Source organism: Lithobates pipiens, unplaced genomic scaffold, assembly GCF_037356315.1.
Source record: "Lithobates pipiens isolate NorthernLeopardFrog02 unplaced genomic scaffold, aLitPip1_a1.2 Scaffold_16, whole genome shotgun sequence".
Taxonomy (NCBI): domain Eukaryota; kingdom Metazoa; phylum Chordata; class Amphibia; order Anura; family Ranidae; genus Lithobates; species Lithobates pipiens.
The window spans coordinates 653,170,897-653,186,299 of record NW_027507748.1 but is presented as its reverse complement, the minus strand read 5'-3'; the positions used below and the strand labels follow the sequence as shown (position 1 = coordinate 653,186,299).

Genomic DNA, 15,403 nt, shown 5'->3' with positions numbered 1-15,403 from the left:
AATTTTCATCAGCTGCATGTTTTCAGTGACGAAAACCAAACGAAAATAAAATTTTAATTAAGTCAATTAATGAAAACTATGATGAAAATCAATTCCAATTTTCACCAACGAACAAAATTGGAATAAAATTGTCAGGGGAGGGGCATTTACCCACCTGAACTTCTGCTTTCCTTAAAGCCCCAGCCCCCTGACACTATCGTTAAGCTGTATTGGCTGAGAGACGCAGGCTCCCGTAAATGCTTTCCTTTTCCTATGCAGTTGCTCACATTACACTCATTCACACTATCTCTTTGGAGACCTCCGCTGGCCTTTTCTAAATCGACAACACAATTCCATCCTCAGCCTATAAGAGCACATTAAAGTTTAAAAATACAGTATATGCACTACCACTTAAAGTGGTTGTAAACCCTTACAAACCACTTTGACCTACAGGTAAGCCTAGATTAAGGCTTACCTGTAGGTCCAAGAAATATCTCCTAAACCTATACGGTTTAGGAGATATTTGCCTGAAGACAGGCACTGCTGTCTACGGCACATGCGCCGTAGACAGCGACGCGCAGGCGCACTGAGCACGGCATTTCCAACAATGGATCTGCCGCGCGTGTCGGCTCCCGTGCGCATGCGCGGGAGTGACGTCATCGCGGCTCCGCCGAATGACAGCGGCGGGGCTGCGAGACGCCACCAGCAAGATGGATGCGGCGGACTACAGGGGACAGCGGCGACTTCGCTGGCTCCTGTGTCAGGTAAGTGACACATAATGGGCTACTATGCGATGCATAGTAGTCCATTATGCTTTGCCTTTGCAGGGAATGAAAGAGGAAGTAAACTCATCAGGGTTTACTTCCTCTTTAAGAATAAGTAGCGGGCATCTACTGAAAGAAGGAAAAAATAAGAAAAGGGCTTTTCTTAATATTTATTGGCAATATTTTCAGGTGATAATTACAATGGCATTACAGCCAATAGAGTTTACATTTTTTAGTTTTTTCTTATATTTTAAAGTTGCACTTCTGTTTCTCAAAATGCAATATTTTTGTTGATTTTTGAAACTTGGTTAAATCTGTTGGCTAAATCTGTGTCTGTAGCGCACGTTCAAACCTTAATTCCATAAATAATAACATTGTGTTCTGCAAATTCTATAGATAGGCATCTCCTATCCTCATATTGATTCGTGGTTCCAAATTAATAACTACTGCAATAGGGAACAGACACAAAAAGATACACACAGCATCTTTCCAAAATAACTGTTCTGTTTTATTTGATGCAATTGAAGGTTTTTATTCACATGATTACATAGGTATCACATTTATATTACAATTTTATTTTTCTGGTAACAAGGGGCGTTACCTAGGTAGACTAATTCTAATCAGGACTCGAAAGAATGCAAACATGTAATGAAAACATTATTAGTGCCGTGTGCACAGTGAGTACAGTGTGCAATACATACAAAATAGAATACAATAATATACAGAATTTACAAACTTCACATGCTTAGACTTCACAGACAAACCCCATGCAGTTGGTTGACCCTAGGCCACCGTGGCTTGCGGAGGTGATTGCAGCAATCGCTACTTGCCAGTCTACCCTTACTGCCAAGATTGAGGCAGTACAGATGGACATAGGCCTCATACACCAAGATATGGACAAACTCCACTCCAGAGTGACGGAGATCGAGCAGCAGATCGGTCAGATGGAGAACGATGTCCTGGAACAATCGGCGGCCCTCCGCACTCTCCAGACTAAAGTGTAGGCCCTTGAGTACAGAGCAGAGGATGCAGAAAACAGGAACAGAAGGCACAACCTTTGCATAATTGAGCTGCCTGAGGGAGCTGAGGGGGGGAACCCAACAAGCTTCGTGGAGGGCATGCTACGCATTCTTCTTCTCCAGGAGCTCCCCCGAGAACCTTCATCCTCCGCATGCTGAAGTTTCGGGACCGGAGCGAAATTCTCTGTGCGTCCAGGCTGCTTGGTGAATTACGCTTCCAAAACAACAAATTAATGATCTTCCCGGACTACTCTGCCGAGACGCAAAAGCTCCGGAAATCGATAGATTTGGTGAAAGTAGCGATTAAGACATGCAACATCCACTACAGTGTGCTCTTCCCAGCGCACCTTTGGGTCCAGGATGAAGAGACGACCCGCCTCTTCAACTCACTGAGAGAAACCTCAACCTGGTTGGATTCTCTACCGCTGGCCAGTTGATCAGGGTATTACTGAGTTTTTTTCTTCTTTCCCAACACTACACTTTTAGTTGCCTACTCCCCTGCACCTGTTGTGCCCTAGCGGTATGACTTTCAGCTGCCCACCGGGACCCTACTTCTGAGCAGACTTCCTCCTAGTTCTGCCCCCCCCGGTTACCCCTTCTCCTCTGACTATCCAATTGGGGCACTGGAGATCCCCTGAGTAACATTAACGGGGACTGTGGAGCAGGTTGTTGTGGATGGTCTGCACTGCTATACCTAGGCTAAAGCCTGTTCCTTTTTTTCCCACAACACATGTTTGTGCCCCTGACGTGGTCTAGAGACGCAGCTAGTTTCTCTCCCCATTGTTGTCCAAGGCAACAGAGGACTATCTAGCAGTGCTCACGTTTCCCTTGTTGGATTACACTCTTATTACTGTGCGGTGCATAAATGTCTGATTTTCTTTTAGGACTCTGCCACAACCCCCATCGGACATCATAATGACTAGCGGAGGTTAATGGAGTGGAGAACCGATGCGCTTAATTGAGCCCCCCCCATGAGATTCGGAGGGGTGCAGCTCGCCTCTTGCATGGGTCCCCCCTTTGCAGCCAGCGTGCTGAGTTGGAATTTGGGGTTCAAGGCCCTTCTCAGATTTGGGGGAATGGGCAAGGTGGGGGGGATTGTTGCCCCTTAAGGGCTGGTTTGTTTGTTTTTTATGGGTACACTTTAAGATGTATGATCGCTTGTCTATTAGCTATTATATTAAATACCTTGGCATTGCATTGGCATTGTGATTGCTCCATCTGGGTCCGACTGCTAAGTCCAGCACGGTCTCAACCACATAATGCTAACCCTCCTGACTACTCTAGCACTTATGTCCATCCTTATGTCCTTCCTGTCTCACCTGGAGCAGCAAGTTCTTTTGTAGTGATGCTAGGTGACTTTAATATGGCTCCTGACTCGGGTATGAACAGACTGGCAGTCGCTGGCCCCCACTACTCTGGTCTGGCAACATGGGCGTAGACTTATGGCCTGACAGATATATGGAGATGGAGAAACCCTCAATCTCGTGCCTATATTTGCCACTCTGCATCCCACAGGTATTTTTCCCACATTGATCTAATTTTTGCTGGGAGGTCTGTCCTGTCTAGTGTCCAGGAAGTCAAGATACTGCCCAGAGGCATATCGGACCATGCACCTCTTTTCCTGAGCTTGGATAACATGGGCGCCCACACAGACAAACTCTGGAGGCTTTCTAGGTTCTGGGTCTCAGACCCGGAGGTAGACACATTATTGAGGAGAGAGTTGGAGGGCTACTGCGCAGTCAACCCAGGCTCAGCGGAGGCCACTGTGGTGTGAGATGCCTTGAAGGCGTTTACGAGAGGACAGTACCGGACCATCATTGCTAAGATTGGGAATGAGAGAAGAGCCACTTTGATTAAAGCTGAATCTGAAGCTGGCACACAGGAAGCGCTCTGTTAGATCTCGTGAACCCCAACATTACACCCGACTACAGTCTCTGACCAGAGAGGTCCTCTCCCTCCGTACCCCCCTAACTCAGAAGAAGATACTTGCACAATCCCAATGCATATTTAAGCAGGGAGAACGATCAGGCAAACTTTTGGCCTTGCTCTCTAAAGAGCAGTCAGGCAGGATTAGTATACGCCACATTCTTGGCCCTCCTTTATATCCCTGAAGAGATTAACCAATGCTTTGTCTCATATTACCAAGCACTCTATAGTTCCCCAGTGACCTATAGGGAGGACGATCTGACATCCTACTTATAGGACATAGATATTCCAGTTCTGACTGCCACTTGTAGGAACAGACTAGACAGGCCTATCACGGTAAAGGAAACACTCAGGGCACTCAAAATACTGCAATCAGGCAAGACCCCTGGCCCTGATGGTATTCCGGTAGAACTCTACAAACAGTATGCGGATGTCCTTGCTGTTAGATTTCACGTCCTGATGGTTCAATCGGCGGAATCAGAGACCCTTCACAAATCTATGGGAGAGGCGGTTATTGTAGTGAACCCTAAACCGGGAAAAGACCCCACCCTGTGCTCCCCCTATCGCCCTATCTCCCTAGTAAATATGGATGCAAAAATACTGGCCAAAATGTTAGCCAGACTAAGCACAGTTATAACAGCCCTTGTCCATCCCAACCAAACGGGATTCATCCCGGGTAGGAGTACAGATATCAACATCAGGAGATTCTTTACCCACATTGCTATCACAGGCCGGGAGGGCGTGGGGATGGTGGCCTCTCTGGATGCGGAGAAGGCCTTTGATTCCATTGAGTGGAGATATCTGTGGGCAGTCCTCTCTAGATTTGGCTTCGGCCCTACATTTATGTCATGGTTAAAGATGTTGTATGCCAATCTGCAAGCTAGGGTCCACATGAATGGTCGGAAGCAGTGGAATGAGACAGGGGGGCCCCCTATCCCCAGGACTGTTTGCCCTGGCATTAGAACCCCGGCCGTCCTTATCCGAGTGACAGGGAAATTAAGGATATACAGGTTGGGTCACTTGAAGAAAAACTGTCTCTTTATGCGGATGATGCTGTGCTCTATCTAGCTGATGCATCCACATCTCTTTGCACCACACTGTCCCTATTTGATCTATTCAGTGGCTACTCGGGCATATGCATAAACTGGGATAAGCCTGTAGTTTTCTCGCTGCACCCCTCACCCAATAGACCAGACACAGCTTAATTGGGTGGAGGAGTTCATATACTTAGGAATTAGGTAGGGTTGTCCCGATACCACTTTTTTAAGACCGAGTACAAGTGCCGATACTTTTTTTCAAGTACCCGCCCCAAAAGCACTGCAAAGAAGCCTTTTCTTTTTCTTTTCTTTTTTTTTTTGACGCCCTGCCAGCGCAGTGCCTCAGTGTGAAAGCACTCAGGCTTTTACATTGGAATTGCAGTTGCGGCTTCTTTCAGGCGCTTTACAGGCACTATTTTTTAAAGCTAAAGTGCCTGAAAAATGCCCCAGTGTGAAAGGGATCTCAGTGTGAAAGCACTCGGGCTTTTACATTGGGATTGCTGTTGCGGCTTCTTTCAAGCGCTTTACAGTCGCTTTTTTTAACACTAAAGTGCCTGAAAAACGCCCCAGTGTGAAAGGGGTCTTAAGGTGGATGGCCATGGCTTAGTAGGTTTGCAGTTGTGCTATACTCTTTCCATTTTCGGATGATGGATTGAACAGTGCTCCATGAGATGATCAAAGTTTGGGGTATTTTTCTATAACCTAACCCTGCTTTAAACGTGTCCACAACTTTATCCCTGACCTGTCTGGTGTGTTCATTGGCCTTCATGATGCTGGTTATTCACTAAGGTTATCTAACAAACCTTTGAGGGCTTCACAGAATAGCTGTATTTATACTGAGATTAAATTACAAACAGGTGGACTCTATTTACTAATTAGGTGACTTCTGAATGCAATTGGTTCCACAAGATTTTAGTTAGGGGTATCAGAGTAAAGGGGGCTGAATACAAATGCACGCCACACTTTTCAGATATTTGTTTGTAAAACATTTTGAAAACCATTTATCATTTTTCTTCCATTTCACAAAAATGTACCACTTTGTGTTGGTCTATTACATAAAATCCCAATAAAATACATTTACATTTTTGGTGGTAACATGACAAAATGTGGAAAATGTTAAGGGGTATGAATACTTTTTCAAGGCACTGTACAAAATAGAATACAAAAATATACAGAATTTATTTACAATCTTATTAGATTTTTACTCCAGGGGTATATAATGAGTTTGGCAATTCTAGAAAAATTCTTAAATGATGCATTACAATTTAACTAAAGCCATTAGATTTTAGTTGACTAAAATACAACTAAAGATAAAACAATTCAGATGACTAAAATATGACCAAAACTAAAATGGCATTTAAAGAGAAGTCCAGCCTGAGTTTTTTAGGCTGAGCTTCAAGGGTGTTTGTTTTGCACTCCTGTGACCCGTTTTCAGCGGAGAGCGGTCTGAAGTCCCCTCTCTGTTGATGTCACTGCCATCAGTCGAGGCAGCGCGTCGATCTGACTTAGGAAGTCTGGATCCACAAGACTGCCAGTCTCAGCTTCTCAGCAAGCTGCTGAGATGGCCGCTTCCTGCCCCTCCACAGCTCAGCGCTCCAATAAGCATTGAGGAGCAGAGCGGGAGAGATGCTGACTGACAGGCAGCATCTATCCACTCCCAGAGGATGCTGGGACTGTGACATCATAAGGGGCGGGGACATCACACGGTGACTCTGCCCATTGTCCCTATATAAGTCGCCGCACAACGCGTCCCTGTCATTACGGCCAGAGACAGCGTTGAGTCAACATCACAAGGAAGAAGAGGAGGAAGAAAAAGAGAAGAAGAAAAGAGAAGGCGGTGGTGGCGACAACGACGACAGAAAACCAGGCCACCGCTAGTAAAAGAGCTGGATTGAGGAGCGGAGGAATCTGGCGAGAAGACCCCCCAAGACGGAAGAAGACCCCCGGAGCTGTGCAATAAATTATTTTAAAACCTTGTGTTGTGTTTTATTTACATTTTTTTCACCAGGTGAATGGGTAGGGGTACATTGTACCCCATACTCATTCACATAGGGTGGGGGGCTGGTATCTGGGGGCCCCCTTATTAAAGGGGGCTCCCGGATTCCGATAAGCCCCCCGCCCGCAAACCCCGACAACCAATGGCCAGGGTTGTCGGGAAGAGGCCCTTGTCCTCATCGACATGGGGAAAAGGTGCTTTGGGGTGGGGGGCCGTTCATTTCAAAAGTACGGCGGACTCCCAGTTGTGGGCAGGTCCGCTCGTTCGGAAAGTCCGGGGGACCTTCCAGCAGTTTGTCCACCAGACTAAGTCTGCTGGATAGTCTGATCGTCTGTACGTGGCATTAGTCTTTAGGAGTGGGTCATCTTGGATGGGCTGAATTTGCATACAGACTGCCCTGGGTGATGCCCGCATGTGATGCTGAGCCTCCATGATTAAAATAACTCAAATCCAATGAGTGAAAATGGCGGGCCAGGGACAGTAAGGCTGGGGAGGAAAGATTATGTGATGCTGAATATCAAAAAGCCAAACTTTAAGGCTGGGCTCCATCTGACTTGCTGCAACTTAATAATGAAGGTGAGGCTAGAGTGCAGCTTTAACTCAAACTGATCGCTTTAATATGTTAAAGAATAATTCCAGGAATTATTACATTGTTACATTGGTCCAGCAAAGAGAGAAAGAGAGTTATTTTACTGAGTCACAGAGAGCTCCCTGTAGTAGCAAATCTACAAATCTCTATATTAAATACAGTAGCAACAATATAGAATAGGAAACATGTAACATGAAAGTATTTTAAATATAACTCTCTAACACTGCAATAATAACTCAAAATGTGATATTACTGAAACATTTTCCATGTACCTTCACTTTAATTTCGATACTGTTTAAATTGGAAACTATGATTTAAACAATAATTCACATGTTCCAGTTTCCAATAAAATTTTTATTTAAAATAAATTAAATCTAATATTTAGAATTTTTTTTTTTACCTCATTTTTACAACAGACCTCTTTTAATATTTGTTGTTCTAGGTGATTTCCATCCCGGTGATCTACCTTCTAATTTACAGACACGACCTAACCTGTCCCATGTTGTCATTGATGGAGGAACACTGAATAACTGGAAAACATTTTCTAGAGCAAATGGCTTCTCTTCTCCTTTTGTTAATGGTAGGATTCTCAACATTATAATGCCATGTTTTGACAAGATATTTAAAGATTTGGGATAATAGTATGAACTAGCAATTGGGCTTTAGCACCATGAAGTATTTCTGATAAGGTATACAATTATTTATATGAGGCTCTATGATTTAATATGTACAATTATGCCATAAGAATACTAAACCTACATATCTCAGCTATTGACTAACTATGCATACACCATCTGGCTACTTTAGCAATAATTTATACAAAAAGCTTATATAGGTTTGTTTCTAGAGTAGGGAGTATACATACAGTTGTGTGACATTGGGCTATCTTGGTGGCAATCAATAGTGACCATTGAGCTAAAGCTTAACCCCTTGATGGACTCTCACCTTAACTGACTGGAGATGTCTGCTTTTATCTGTCACTACTCAGTAAGATCATTGCCCAACTGTAATTGCCAGTACCCTGCCAGATCAGTGGAATGTGTTTCTTGTGTCTGTAAGCACCCTAAGGCTGGCCAAAGATTATGCAATTTTATTTTCTTCAATCACAGGTTAAAGGAAATTAAATTGCTTGATTCCCCCATCAACACAGTCAGTGTTGATGAGGGAATCCCTCCTGTGGTGCTATTGTGTTCTGCGGGAATGTAGGGAGCCGCCCCCACCAGCAGAATACAATGTTCACTGCCGGCAACTATCACATGAAAAATAAAACAGGCTGGGTGTACTGAAACCAATTGATGGATCGACTTCAGTACAACCAGTCTGCCCATAGATTTATCAAAGTTCATCCAGTTCCTGCTGAACCGGCTGAATTTCAGTCGGTCTATGGCCGGCTTAACTCTGAAGTCAAAATAGAGTTTGGGTTGTAAGTCTCCATCACTTAGGTTGGACATAGATGATTCGATTTTTTTTTTCCATCAGCCACAGAAAAAAACAAACAGCCCCCCCCCCCCCGCCCACATAAGCGAGATGGATGAAGGAATCCTCCCGCTTTTCTATTGTGTTCTGATAGTGGGCAGAATACTCTGATCATTGTTGCAGCCGGTGATCAAAGGAAAGTTCTCCAACAGTCCCATTAGATCGACTTCTGTTGAGCAAGAATGGCCATAGATGGATCAAATTTGTCCAGTTCCTGCTTAACCCAGCCAAATTTTGATCCATCCATTTGATCTATGTCCAGGTTTAAGCGTGCAATGAATGGTAAACAATGGCAGTGACACAATCAATGTGAAGACAGGCAAATACAAGACTGCTGTGCCAACTTTCCACACAGCCCCAAATCACCCCAAACTACTCCCTTTTTTTTTTCTCTCTAATCTCAACCCAGCAACCAGCACCAGTCTATCTCCAACACTCCACTTACAAATTCCCTTTCTGTACTGATCTCTCTTTGGTGTCCTTCTCACTTCCTCATTTTCCTCTTGCTATTTGATAGCTCATCTCATGCTTTTAAGTGTGCAGTGTGGTTCCCATCTCTTTTCCACCACAATATGGTCCTCTTTCCACCATCTAAACCTTCCCTTGACTTGACCTCCATCCATATGCTTAAGCCCTCCACAGTCCCCACCTTCCTCTTCACCATCATTTAATTTCCCCCCATCGCCACCACCATCATTAGCTGCTGATCCCGCTGCCATCAGCATCCTTTCTTGGGAGCCTTCGATGAGTTAAAGAGACAAAAAGAGGGGAGGGGGAAAGAAGCACAACGTGTGTAGCATGTAAAGTGCTACCGGCAAGGGAGCGGAGATAGAATGGAAGCAGGGAACCACTGTCACTGGAGAGCCAGCAGCTCTAGCATTCTCCCACAACAAAAGGTGGCTTCAAATCCTGGGCCCTGTGTTCCATCCATGGCTTTAGCTCTCCACTGACATCTCTGTCCTAGAGGCTACCTGACTGTCATGCTGAGCTCCATTTTAACTTTGTGAGTCCTTTTTTATATTTTCTATTACAACTATACTTTACATGCTACACTATGGTTTTTGTGCTTCTCTTCCCCTCCTCTCCTTTTGTCCCCTACATCCACACAGCACACCCATGCTGGAATCACCTAGCTTAGATAAGCTTCATCTGTTGCATTGTTTCATATGGTTTCATACGGTTTTATGTTGTTTCACATTGTAAACTTACATCTAGCTCATCAGGGAACTGATTTCTAACCAGCACATATACAGGGTACACATTATATATATATATATATATATATATATATATATATATATATATATATTCTGGTCATTCTTTGCATTAGACCACTAGGGACAGTTTCATTCCAAGGCGTTGGTGCGCTGTGATTATTCTGGGGGTGTTCACGTCTTTGACCTTTTTTTAGTTTGAGGCGTTAAAGCTGAATGCCAGAGATGAAGCTTTATTTGTTTCTGATTTTTTTTTTTTAGGTTATGTAACCCTTCCAAGAAGAAGGCAGATTGTAGATAACAATGAGAACAAACGCAAAGCTTTGCTGGAGCAACGAAGAGGAAGACCTTGTTCAGCAGGCTGGAGGCCCCCACTCTCACAGGTAGGCTATAGCCATCTAAATTGGATAATCCTCTAGACAAATAATATGTGCAAAACACTATACTTCCTAGGTCAGAACCATGCAGAAAAAAAGTTTAACTCATTAGAGAGTTATGATAAAGTATGCGTTAAAGTGTATATAAACTTTAATGAGAAGTCTAGCCTGAGCTCAATTGGCTGAGCATCTCCTTTGGGTCACAGGAATGCAATTCGTTTTGCACTCCTGTAACCTATTTTCAGCAGAGAGCGGTCTGAAGTCCGCTCTCTGCTGACATCACAGGAATCAGTCTGGAATGCGTCTTTCCGTCAAAGTCTGGATCCGCCAGATGCCTGGGCTGACGCCCATCTCAGCCTCTCAGCGAGCCGCTGAGAGGCTGAGACGGCCGCTCGCCGCCTCTCCACAGCCCAGCGCTCCAATGAACATGGAGGAGAAGAGAGGAGAGCTGCTGATTGACAGGCAGCAGCTCTCTGCTTGGGGAGCTGTGAGAACACTGGCTCGGTGGTGTTCAATCTCTTGGGGGGGGGGGGGGCAGATGCAGCATCGCACCGAGGCTGCATCCACCTAGGTAAGTGTAAATCTAGGGAAAAAAACAACAACTTCTCTTGTAAGAAGTTAAAATTGAATATATTGCAGCTTATTAGTCCTTAGAGATTTGGTGTCTCTATTCATTTTTGTACAGACTTTTTTCCTCCCATTATTTTCACCTGGTAATTCTGCCAGTAAACATACTTCCTGTCCTAGTGTGGCAACGCTCACTCACTGTACTGAATCTATGGAGGAGCAGCATTGCCACCCTAGGCTCCTTTCCTGAATTAGACACCAGAACACCTCCCCCTCTCCTCATCTGTATAACATGGGGGGGACGTGTTCTGCAGTCCTTAGAAGATTGCTGGGCAGGACTGTTAAAACTGCTTGGGATATCGGTGCACCAGAGGCAGGGTGCACAGAAAGTTATGAGCTCACTGTAGTTCTGGCAGGATGAACATCATCGGGATATAATAAAATTCTTTCAATGGCATACATAACAGACCAAAAGAGAACACATGGAGTTCATTGCTACGGTTTATATAAGCTTTATAATAATTGATGTTCCTTTCATATATTTACATGCTTGCTGTGTCATAATTGTGTTTGTCAATGGAACATTTTTAGGAGAAAATTATTATGAGATAAAATACCGAAGGGAGTTGAAATAACTCATCCATCTTAGTGAATGTAGTGTAATGTGTCTGGAGGAAAGTGCGGCTGGTAATCACTGGTGTTTGCTCAGAACATATCACCAATGTATTTTCATCATTGTGTAAACATGGCAGCTAATGAACACAGAGCAGATTACAGGCGACATGACTTCATACGCATGCAGATCAGATGTCTAAATGAAAGTGGTTACACAATGTCTGACTATTTCATCTCCCCCCCCCCAAATACTTCAGATGTCATAATATCTTGTAAATGCATTGCTGCCTCGGGTAGATCGCTGTAATATTCTAACATTGTTGGGCTGAGTTAATAAAAAAAAAAAATACATTAGAATTCATATTGTTTATTATTATTATCAGTGTGTGCAGCAAGTGCACCATAACAACATATGCCGTGTACACACGACTGGACTTTCCGGCAGACTAGGTCCAACAGTCTTCGTCTACGGACTTTTGGTGGCGTTCCGATGGACTTTCTGAACGAACGGACTTGGCCACACACAAACGGACTAAGTCCGTTCAAAAGTCTGTTAGTTTTGAACGGGATGACGTAAGACAGGACTAAACAAGGAAGTTCAATAGCCAATAGCTTCCCTTGTGTCATATTTGGTCCATTGCAGACGAACGGTTTTACCGATTTTAGTCCGTCTGAAACTTTGCTGACGGAATTTCCGACGCACAAAAGTTGTGTACACAGGTCCGACGCACAAAAGTTCAAGCAGGCTCAGAATCAAGCAGAACGAGCCGCACTGACTATTTAATGTCCTTTTTCTCGACTCATCGTACGTCTTGTACATCACCACGTTCCCACGTATGTAATTGTTGGCCAACATTTGTGTGACCGTGTGTATGCAAGACAAGTTGGAGCCAACAACCTTTGAACAAAATTTCAAGTTTTTGTTGTTGGAAAGTCCGATCGTGTGTACGGGACATTAGGGTTACAACCACTTTAACTCTAGGGAACCTCACCATAACATTATTCTTTAAACATCCTTAACCCAACCCCAACCCATAACACTGTTATTCCTTTCAAATCCCTACTTACTTTGTCATAACTAAGTGTTAGCCCGTCCTGTACTAGGTTTGTTGCCAAAACCTTCTGCCAGCTGTGCCCCAAAGCAAGCAACACCAGGTTCTCAGAACAAAAAGTAATATGTAGCACTGACTCCCGAAGGAGCGGCTGATTTGATTGGGCTTACCGTTACCTTCTTGACTTCGTGTATGTCTAGGGGTTTCCCGAGGTAGATGGCCCCAGAACTGCACAGACTGACACCAGATCCGCTTAAGGGATTTTTATTTGCAAGAAGAATAATGAAACAGTCTCTCAAAGTAGGGTTAGAAGGTTTAGGTAGAAAAGTCCAGCTACTCTTGGAACTATGTCAAGTAGAAAAAAGTCTCTCACATTAGGAAATCCAGAGAATAGCCATTCACAGCCGGATCCTCACCCTTATCAGATAGTCCTTCTCTCACCAGGCCTAGCAGCCGATAGAGTGGTCAAACAAAGCGAAGTCTCTGCCACAGATTTGTTATAGAACACTTGAATAAAGTCTCTGCCGGCGATACCATACAAGATCAGATTCACTTGGGGTCTTTCAACTAAGCCTCCAGGCTCTTTCCAAGAAGCCAACCCTTGCGTGGCCTTCTCCCGAAGAGTCCTCCCCTGGATGCTTCTACAGTTGCTGGGCCTCTCCACAAACCAAGACGGCACCGGACCACCTCTGAATCCTTCCTTCAGTTACTTTGCCTCGGGACAGCCAGCCCCGAGACTTGGAATCGGGTGGATCCGCACCCCAGGCCATGAGAGCCCTGGGGGCTGGTCAGGAGGACCAGGACCAAACGGACAGAAAGCACTTCTGGAGCGGAACCCCGAAGCACGTGATGCCAGCACCTTAAGTACCCCCTCCCAGAATGCACAGCAAGAGTGACACTCCCACTGGGCTGGTTCTGAGAGAGAACCGACACTCAATGCACCTAACTGGACTGTGTTCTAGCACTTGCCAGAGATGACAGCGCCATCTATGGTCAAGCAGAACACAATGCAGCTAGACTGGTACTGAGACCAAAATTTTGTGTAATTGAACCCAAAACCAAACTGCGGTTCTAGGAATATTAAATGACAAAAACACATATCGCGTGCTCTTCAGAAGCCGGCGCTACAAATATATTTAGCATTTGATGAATTACAGCTTTTCTTTCCCCCCTCTTTTCCATCCCACAATACAAGCCATGCCCTTTTGCTCTGCAGAGAATTGCACACTGGGGAGGGGAGGGGGGGTCCTGCCAAAACTCTAAAATGGAGATTGAAGTCAATATTTGCATACTGGTCAAGTTTGTGGGTCCCGGTGCAAGAATTCTAGTATATGCTTACTCTTAAGTTCTCATTTGAGCTTCACTTACTTTAATGTAAAGAGTTAGGGTGGTTCCTAGGACTGGTTATTCAATCTAAGAGCAATGATGATTGAGCTAGTCACAGTTCTTTTTAAATACTGTTATTTGTTCATAACTCATTCCACAGTATGTACATCATGTGGTCAATAGTATGTGTGCACCTCTCCAAAATGATGAGTATTGGTGCAAAAAGACAGCTTCATAAAGACATGACTAAAATACTTTTGGGATTAATTGGAATGCTAATTGTGAGTTATCCAACATCGATACCTGACTTCACCAATGCTTAGGTGGGTTCAACTGCATTTTAATGTCCATGGCTTTGGAATGGGGTGTCCAACACGCTTTTATAGGTCTGATGGTCAGGTGTCGACAAACTCTTGGCCATATAATGTATGATTTTTTTCCACCATCTTTTCCTTTTCTTAATTTCTATTTCCTTTTACTGTTCACAGAACTTGCATACAGTGAAGATAAGCCCAATTCCCAGTACACAAGAGCCTGCGCAAGTACACCCTTCATCAGCTTCAGTTGAAGGTATGTAATATGCCATTGTGATTGTGTTTTTTTTACAGCATTTGGTTTAGGAATTAAAAAGGGGTCCCATGTTAGATCCCTAAATCTGAATTCACCTAAGAAACTCCAGAACCTTTTTGGTCGTGGAGTGTGCCACGTTTTTTCAGCGTGATTTTTGGAGCATTTACCCCGCGGAAAAATGCATGTCTGCTAACCATTATTCAGGTGCCATTAACAATTAACCACTTCTGCTCCAGAAAGGTTTAACCATTTCCTGACTAGGCCATTTTTGCGATACGGCACTGCGTTACTTTAACTGACAAGTGCGCGGTCGTGCGACACTGTACACAAATAAAATTGATGTCCTTTTTTTCCCACAAATAGAGCTTTCTTTTGGTGGTATTTGATCACCTCTACAGTTTTTATTTTTTGCGCTAAAAACGGTTTGAATAAAAAAACAATATTTTTTACTTTCTGCTATAAAACATTCCGTACAAAAAAATGAAAAGAATATATTTTCTTCATTAAATTAGGCCAATATGTATTCTGCTACATACTTTTTGGTAAAAAAAATCCCAATAAGCACATATTGATTGGTTTGTGCAAAAGTCAGTACTTCCAAAAACTGTGGGATAGAGTTAGGGAGTTTTTTTTTTTCATTGTTTTTACTAGTAAATCAGCGATTTTTAGAGGGACTGTGGCATTGCGGCGGACAAATTGGACACTAATTGGCGCTTTTTGGGGGCCAGTGACACCAATACAGTGAACACTGCTAAAGAAATGCACTGGTCACTGTATAAATGACACTGGCAGGGAAGGGGTTAACACCAGGGGCAATCAAGAGGTTAAGTGTGTGCCTGGGAGGTGCTTTCTTACTGTGTGGGGGAGTGTTACACTGGAGGAAAAGAGAGATTGTG

At 44.0% G+C, this 15,403-nt stretch overlaps 1 protein-coding gene across 3 annotated transcripts in view; it reads left to right on the top strand.

Annotated features, from left to right (window-relative positions):
* Positions 1–15,403, top strand: part of CEP126 (centrosomal protein 126) — a 132,109-nt gene that overhangs the window by 102,807 nt on the left and 13,899 nt on the right. For all 3 annotated transcript variants that reach the window (XM_077484397.1, XM_077484398.1, XM_077484399.1), the window contains 3 exons: positions 7,753–7,890; positions 10,262–10,383; positions 14,426–14,507. In XM_077484397.1, the coding sequence (XP_077340523.1) occupies positions 7,753–7,890; positions 10,262–10,383; positions 14,426–14,507 (342 nt within the window). The remainder of the gene's footprint in view (positions 1–7,752; positions 7,891–10,261; positions 10,384–14,425; positions 14,508–15,403) is intronic.